The 9,342-nt window shown below is 30.2% G+C and overlaps 1 protein-coding gene across 1 annotated transcript in view; it reads right to left on the reverse strand.

Annotated features, from left to right (window-relative positions):
* LOC111623368 (1-phosphatidylinositol 3-phosphate 5-kinase-like) overlaps nt 1–9,342 on the reverse strand; it is an 81,527-nt gene that overhangs the window by 53,711 nt on the left and 18,474 nt on the right. The window contains exons 7-8 of the mRNA XM_023365920.1: nt 2,469–2,609; nt 1,982–2,108 (exon numbers count right to left, since the gene is read on the reverse strand). Coding sequence (XP_023221688.1) covers nt 1,982–2,108; nt 2,469–2,609 — 268 coding nt within the window. The remainder of the gene's footprint in view (nt 1–1,981; nt 2,109–2,468; nt 2,610–9,342) is intronic.

A 9,342-nucleotide genomic window follows, 5' to 3' on the forward strand; every position in this document is an offset into this window, starting at 1 on the left:
GCTTACCATAAAGAACTGTCCATCCCCCATGTTTAACGGAATAATATACAGCCTATGTCCACCCTGAAGTTCCATTCTAAATATTGGTGAAAAAATTTTTGAAATCGGATGAGTAGTTTTGGAGATTACCTGCTGCATCCAAACTTACATACAAACATTACCTCTTTATTATATTAGATTACAATTGTTAAAAGCTGACAGAACATTGAGAACAATATTACAAAGTACAGTTCATTTGCCAAAAAGAAAAATATGTTAAGTCTTTGCCACATGAGAAACGTAAAGAAATATTACAAGATTATATTGTATCTTTCAAAGCTCCAGAACATTACTATTAATGGAAAAAAATAAGAAAAATGCCCTCAAAGTTGCAACAGATCTTAATTTGCAGGATTTAAAGCATCAAATAAATGAATAAATCATTGAAAAAAGAGCAAAATTTGGCCTACAAAATTATGAGAGTGAAAACATGGATCCAGGAAGTGAAAGAGTAGGAAGTAAATTTATTTTGTGAAAACTATAAACCTAAAGATGTATAAAATGTTGGTAAAACACATTTTTCAGTTTTCTACTTAGCAAAATAGGCCCATCAATGGCCAGGAACCTGAATACTGGGAGTTTGGTCGTGGGTTTGTGCCTCGCTTGGACAGGCTGGCCAAGTGGAATTTTCCAGATTTTCCTCATGTCTGTAACACTTAAATAGGAGGCCAGTTTCCCTTAAAAGACCTCTTGGAAGGCATTCCCCTAGGCAGATCGCCCAAGTATTGCATTGCCATAACTAAACAAACAAACAAACTTAGCAAAATCTTTTGTTTTCTTAAGCAAAAGTGCCATAACGGCAAAATTAGTAAACAGAAGTTAAAGTTCTGTTGAGACCAAAAAATAGCCACTAGTAATAGACAGTCAAACTGAAATGCCTAAAAAATATTTTAAAATATCTAATGCTAAATAACTAATGAATAACATCAAAAATTTTACAAAATATTTATCCATTAGATTCAAAATTGAGTTATACAACAGAAAAATTATTTTGTTCCTGGAAAGATGTACAAGGTATCCATCTAAATTGAACTTGAGAAATATTGAATTTATATTCATACCACCAAACTGTAGTAGTGTGCTGCAACCTTTTGATTTGATGATTATTATAGAATTTAAAGCTCATTCATTATAGGATATATAAATATCAGGATGTTAGGAATATTTCAAAGTTATAAGATACTAGGTGAAAATTTCAAAGTTGAAACAAAATTAAGCATTCTTGATGAAATACATTTCATTGAAAAATCATGGGATGAAGTGAAGCAGTTAACAATTGTAAATTATTTTAGAAAGGCTGGATTAAGTTTTAATGGATGTTAAGTTCAGGAAGATTTTGAAAGTGTGATGAACTTGTTATGATTAAAAAGCAGGAATGTGGAATAAATGTTTGATGACCTTGCTGATATTAACAGTGCTTTACTTGCATTTATACTTAATCCTTAATGAAGTTAACCTATTCAACAACATAAAATACCAAGACATGATGAGAACGAGGAAGAAAAAAAAAATAACTGAAGAAAACAAGTTAGAAAAGCTTTTTTCCTTTACAAGCTTTAAATAGGATCTGTCCTTTAAATTAATAGTGAAAAAGAAAATATATTCAAATGCTTGAATAAATTAGATCATGTTCATTAAATTCAAAGTTAAAAAAATCTTCAAAAAATATTTGAAAAAACAAAATTTTAATAAATTGTGATTTGAATACTGTATTTGACTTTTCATTATTTCCATAACCTAAAAAATTTTACATAAGATTAAATTTGCACTTATAATGCACTTTTAAATTGTTGTAAATTTATATTATTTACAGTCATTGTTAGGAAATGATTAGAAAAATATGATTTTCTTTCATAATTCATTGTAAATCTGCAAATTAATTTGAACAACAATTAATTTATTTAAAAATAAAAAAAATCTGATAAAGCTAATTCACACTTACTACCAGATAAATGAAACGTCTGCACTCGAAAGTAATGACAAACACCAAGATGGGGTCTTCCTAAGTGAGCATCGATAGATGATACAATACTGGCTTGGGTACATCTAGCAACTCTTTCCATTACAGTCTATTTTTAAAATTAATCTTTAAATATTTTAAAAGTTTCAAAAAAGTTAAATAAATAAATTAAGTAAGAAATTATAAAATAAGAATAACAACAATGATTATTATAAGTATATCAAACATCCCAAAGCCTGATATAGATATTACATACATAACCAAATGATTGCCTTTAATAATCGAGCTATAAAGCCTAATTATTAAAGGCAATTGTTTGGTTATGTATCTATGATTATTATAAGAAAAAATAAATATAACAATAAAAAAACAATTAAAAATCTAAACAGTTCATAAAATTTAAATAATTTTAATTTAATAAAAAATAAAAAGGGAATCGAGTTATAACAAATACAAGAAAAATACTTACAGGTTTAACATTCAAAACAAGTGTAATTCCCATATCTAATAGCATTTCCTGAGCAAGACGAGAAACTGTTTTTTCCACCAGCAGAACATTTGGTTTATACGCTGATATTTTACACACTATATTTTTTAGATATTCGTGTTCCTAATATAAAACAAAATTATTATTAAAATGAAAAGTTCATTCAAATCAGTTTAACAACAGGATTTCAAGAATTTTTAAATTTACATTTTTCAAAAAATAATACAAGTCCACATAAAAATTCTGTAAATTACCCCTTTCTGATAGAGTCAGCTCTGATAAAATTTCACCTTTTTTCTTACAGAGTTAAACTAAGATTTTGTAACTGCTGTATTAGATCAGTCAGAAACATCAAGATTATAAATATTAGTAATTTAATAAACTGGATCAGTATATTAAAAGTTGACAACCTTCTCAAACTACAGTAAAAAGATATATCATTGAAAATTTCATCAAAATTCAATACTTCTAAGAATTTTTGAACAACAATGGATTTTTAGGACTTAAGCAAATATAACTAACAAGATCTTACAACCATTTGATGCTAAAGATGATTAGAAATTGGGTGGAAAATGTTCCAGTTAATAATAAACTTATTGGTAATCACAAACATGGATGTGTTTTCTGTCACTATTAAAAATAATGATGTCAAGATTTGTGGATTTTGCTTATAATTGCAATATTTAAAAAAATGTTAAATGTAAAAAAGTGACAGAAATGCAAAACAAATCATAAAATATCATTAAAAGTATTAATCGGTAATAGTATCAAATTTGCTTTCAGTTACCGAAAAAGTTATTAAATCTAAAAACTAGAAATAAAATGTGCAGTAGATCATTTTAATAGATTGTGGAATAGCGGATTTCTCAGAATAATGAATTTTTCCCATCAAATCAATGTAATTTTACCACCTTTCAGCATATCTGTAATTTGGAGTAATGGATTTGTTTTCTAGTCCATCTACTCTAAATTTGCATTTTTTCAACATTTAATTAATATTTGGGTGTTTCTGGGCACCAAATTACAAAAATATATTGCACACAGACCAAAATATATGCATAATTGTCATAGTTCACACTACTAATGTTCCAGCAATGCATCAGCACCCTACTATAGTGCATTAATTAGTGACTGGAAACTACTCCTAGCTTGATGCTTCCAGATGTGCATGTGTCAGCAGCAAAGACTTCCAGACGTGCATATATCTGACTGACTGGGGATATAGTCGCTTGAAATCACACTGTTATACTCACATAACAGTAATATTTCATACTGATGATGTCATAAAATAAAGTTCAGAAATGTCACATCATCACCCAGAAAAAAAAAGATAGGAACGTAAAATAATACAGACTAGTGTCGAGTGTTTTTCTTGCACAGACATAAAATTTCAGCTTTGTAATCACCCCATATTGTGATCTTTGTAAGTCTAGATCATACAGCAAGTTGAAAGTAATTCTCAAACAAAACAAGTTGATATTGCTAACCAGTTAAATCTGCTACACAGACAGTCAGAGAGACTCAATACGATTCTTAAGAGCAAAAATTTTATGAAAAAGTGAAAAATTTGGTAGCTCAGAAGATTAGTGATGCAAGATTAAAGTGGCAAATTCAAGGAACTTGAATTCATTTTGATCAAGTAGATTCATCAAATATCAATACATTCAGTGGCCATTAGTATTGATGAAACTTTTGTTCACCAGAGAGTTTTAGATGAAATAGCAAAAATGGGAATCCAGAAGGAATCTACTGTATTGAATGGATGGTTTGCAAAATTCAGAGAGAGACAGAGTTTAATATATGATACTATCAAGGAGGCCTAACGAGTAAAGACAAAGCTATTCTATCAGAATCTGTTTTTCGGAGGGGGTCAGTTAGTGTGAGTCATCCTGGACAAGTTGAAAAAGGTGTGTGGACCTTAAGGAAAGCTAATGACACAGCTCTGGATTGAATGGCCTTGGATCTCAAAGTTGGATAAAAGGCAACTTAACCAAGCAAACAGGACAAAAAAATCATGACTTTAGACTATGTTGTTGGTAGCAATCGAAAAGTATTGCTGTATATACTGTAAATAATTGTAAAATAAATGGACTTGATCTGAGTTAAATGAATCATATGGTGTTCTTTCTGACAAACTACAAATCTGGAAATCAAATGGCACAATCTTAAATTTACTAATACTGTAAATGAAAAAAGTGTATACAAGGTAACTGTCAAAACGTGGAAGAGAGATCAACTTCCAAAAATTTTGGAAAGATAAAACCCATGAAATGTCTTCAATTGTGATGAGACAGACCTTTTTTTACAATGTTACATGGAACAAAATCTTAACTTTTAAGGACAAAAAATATGTTTCAACATGAACAACAGTAAGGAGAGAATAATGTTGCTGCTTTTAGCCAATGAAGGTGGCTCTGAGAAGTATCCCTTGCATGCTATCAGAAAATAGAGAAATACAACCTGTTTCAAGAAAGTCCACACCCTGCCTTGCAAGTATTGAAAGAATAAAAGAAAATTTTGAACCCAAAAGTGAACTATTTGAAGAATTTCTTTGCTCATTTGATGAATGCATGGGATTGCAAAACAAGAAAGTAACCTAGTTTTCTAGATTGTTATCCCATGCTGGTCAATGATGCCCAGGGGCTGAGAAATGTGGAGCTTTGCTTTTTCACACCTAACTGCATAAGTCATTTTCAGCAACTTGACCTGAGAATAATAAGATTCTTCAAATGTCCAATATGATTTGTTGCAAAGGGAAAGAAGTCATATCCAAGATATGAGACAAACTCTCTTGCAAGCCATACAATTCATTGTATTTGCATGGAAGAATAACACCTCAGATAATCATAAATTGCTTTTGCCAGAGGCTTTATGCATGGTCAAGATCATTGTCAGGTCACTGTTCTGACGATAAGCACAAAATTGAGGACAGTGACGTGGAAGAAAAGTTGCAGCTGGAGGAAAGTGCATGGGAAAGAATTGCTGGTATATGTGTTGACTTCAATGAATTTATAGAGTTTGATGATGGACTTGTTACAACTGGAATGTGTGTAATTGAGTAATTGTATGAAGAGCATCAGCAGACTGATACAATTGAGGATATGCTACCTGGTGAACAATCCAATGACAATCCAGCATAATGCAGAAATTTAGTGGGGCCATTGAGTCTTTTCAAATCATAATGATCTTCCTGATGAGTTTTAGCATAAACAAGCAGGTTGTACATGACATTGCTAATACCAAGTGGTTATTGTATTCAATGGCAGAAAAGCAGCATATAAACAAAACAAGATAAACCAGTTTTTTAAAAAATCGTAAAGTCAAATAAAGTGCTATTGAGCATATGTACTGTACTTTCCTATTTTTGTACTTACTGTATATAGTTTCCATCAGCTTTGTTGTACACGCAAATGGCATAATGTACAGTCTTGTAACATACATATTCTATAGAATAAAGGACAGAAATCTCAACAGACAGATATAAGAAATAACCATAACCATACTTTAAATTATTCAGAGGTTAAAAAATGGAATTTTTTCAATAATGGATATTTTCCTGGGTGTGTGGGAAATCTGGTGTTTGCAATATAATGATTCTTGGAATAACAGATGATTTTTGACAGCCTAAGTGATCCATTAAAATGAGATTCTGCTCTAACTGCAATGTATCAATAGTTCCTATTAGCCATTCTCAATTTTACTTACAAAAATAAAATAAATTATCACTACAGAAAAAAATTGCATAAAAACATTTTTAATAAATCAATATTAAAAATGTATAGAAGCATTATAAGGACTTGATATTGTATTTATTTGATTATAAGCCGACACCAGGAAATCAAAATTGAAAATAAAAATAAAAAATGAAAATAAAATCAAGCATAAGGAATAAATTTTATGCCATTTAATTGTTCAGTTGTTGTTATCAGATGACTTTGGTTCATTGTCACTTGATTCTTTGTCATTGTCTTTGTACAGAGCATCATCATTTGTGTCATCAAGTGCATTTGAAATTAAGCACTTTTTAAATGGTCCAGCAATGACTTCTCTAGAAATAGTTTTCCATGTTTGCATACAAAATTCACAGAAACTGTCATAGAAACTTATCTGTAGCAGTTTCTGGCACTATTTTTCAAAACTTTCAACTATCGGTAAAGGGTGTCACATACTTTACTAGACTGCATTAATGATATTGATTTGAAGTCAAGAGATTTTTGAACCACAACAAAATTAAAAAAAGATCAGCTTGCAGTTGGGTAATTACATACAGTAACTAAAATTAGTTAATAAATATTGAAGATTTAAGAAAAAAGTTTTATATTATAAATGTTATTATGACAAAAATGCTTAAATTTACAGAAACAGGATAATAATCTATTAAAAATATAAAGAATATGAAATTTCCTCAATTCTAAGATGCACTTTTTATCCAGTTTTACTTTATTTATTTATTTATTTTCAATTACAATAGGAAAAGTCTTGTGACATTAGATTTCCCCCTCATTAACAGTAAAATCCCAATTAAAATACATAAAGTACAATGAATAATGTTCAACAAAGAAAAATACAGCAAGTATTGATAAAAAGTATGAAATTATAAAAAACATGAAAAAGTAAGAGTTGTATAATAAACATTTACAGGTTTTTTAAAGTAATAAGCAATGTAAAGTAAATATTTGGAACCACCAATATTTTGTGAATTTCAGTAAAAAAATGACCTTTGAGAAAGAGATAATCTGAAAAAAAGGTGTATAGATGCTTGAAAAATGATGAGTATTTCTTAAGGGAACTCTTAAGCTAAACCAACCAGACATCACATAACCATTGTAGTATCTATGTACAACAATTGATCAAAATATTTTATTCGATCATTAAATAAAAATTCAAATCTGAACCTAGCAACTCGAGTGGCTGGTAAAAGGTAAGTTGCAGAAATTTATTTAGGGTATGGTATATTTTATTAAGTAATTCATAATTTTGTCCAAAAGAGAAGGGACAGCAGTCGACCAGACTGGTATACAGTAATTAACAAAGGATTAAGAATTAGCGAAGAAAATGGAATGGAAAACAATTTTAGAGGATATGGAATGACAGAAAAATTGTCTGAAGGAGAAGTCTATTATAGAATTTAAAATCACATCGCAATAAACCTTGTAGCTCACACTTACGCATTAATAAAAACAACCCTGCACTCAACAAACAAAATAATTTCAAATTTAAGTTTAAATTTAACTTTTACTATTGTAATATCTGACTGTTGAAACATAAAATTTAAAAAACAAATGCATTTTAAAAATAAGTGATCTTTACAAATTTATTTGTAATTTATTAGAGTAATATTAAAATATCTGTAATTTAAAGAAAAAATAATTTTTTTTATTTTTTATAAACTTAAATAATGAAATTAAACAATTTAAATAAAGTGGATGATCAGTTAATGAACAAATCAGATAATGAACACTTTCACAAAAGATTTTTATGTTTGGACAATGAACACATGTTTGGACAACAAACACCTCACAGAACAAACACAAGAAGAAACAAAGTAAAATAATGAATACTGATTGATCTTCCCTTGTCTTCAGGCAACAATTTGAAACTTTTCAGAGTGTCGGGAGATGTCGACATCGATGCTCAACCCAGTACATACTGATTGGATAGTCGTCCTCCAAACTTTGAAACTCTCCCTTGTAATTCCAGCCTTTTATTTTTCTGACAGAAACAATTCTTTTATATTATTCACGAGACTGTCAGGCAGGCACTCATTTTGCACCTGTTTTTATTTTCAAAAGGTGAGAGTATAATAGTGGGCAGAAAATGCCTGATGTTGCTGGGCAATATAGTTTGAACAGGTCTATAGTAGACTGCAGTTCAATCTTATCTAAGAAAGATACTGTATAATCAAGAAGACTCAAGCAGCTAAAGGAGTAACAAAAATCACATCTGAGAAATAAACATTGAACAGCTCATAATAGAACCTAAAATGGATCCAATGACAGAAGAATGCTAAAAATTCTTCAATGAGGAACACCAAGAAACTTGGCGAGATATGATTTCTTCTGAAAGAGAGGATTAATGCTGATATCAGCTATTAAAGATCTTTTGAAGAAGTGGTATGATGTCAGAACAATGGTCTTAGAATGGCATCCAAACCAGGTTGAGGTTAATAGACTTGGGGATCTCTACAATTACAATGCTATTAATTACTTCTGGAAAATCCTGAAGAAGAGAGAAAAGCAATCAACATTAGACAGATTCTTTAACCCCTACAAATAGAAAAAACATGACTAATAAAAATGCAAGACTGTATGTATGTATTTTTATTATTACGTATAAATAAATGTAGTAAGAAAGTACAGTCATACCCCGACTTATGCGAACCTGGAGTTACGCAATTTTCAAATCTCGTTGATTCGTCTTTTGTTTGAGCGCCACGCAACTCTTGATTATTCACTCCCCCCACACTATTGTTCAGCTTACGTGTTCGAACGTGTCGTGCGAAATCAACGCATAGCCACAACTTATTTTGTGTAATTTATTTCTGTTTGTTATATCTACGGAGACTTGAGAGACTATGTGGTGATTTCTTGTAACTGTGAACGAACCAAAAGGCGAAATAAGATTAACGAGAACATTTATTAGCTTACATACATCCGACTTGGATTTTACACAAAAGGCATCTGCAATCATGAACAATTGACGAAAAAAGTATACATTTATCAGATAAACAAAGACTCATTTTGTAAACAATTTACCTTTTGTATATACAACTGACAAGATTACTTTTCAAATTATAAACAGACTCGATCCCAAGCGGTCTTTTGATCGTCGGACATACAAAAGAAATGAACAGATG

This window comes from Centruroides sculpturatus, unplaced genomic scaffold (genome assembly GCF_000671375.1).
Source record: "Centruroides sculpturatus isolate CEXI.00-Female unplaced genomic scaffold, Cexi_2.0 scaffold220, whole genome shotgun sequence".
Taxonomy (NCBI): domain Eukaryota; kingdom Metazoa; phylum Arthropoda; class Arachnida; order Scorpiones; family Buthidae; genus Centruroides; species Centruroides sculpturatus.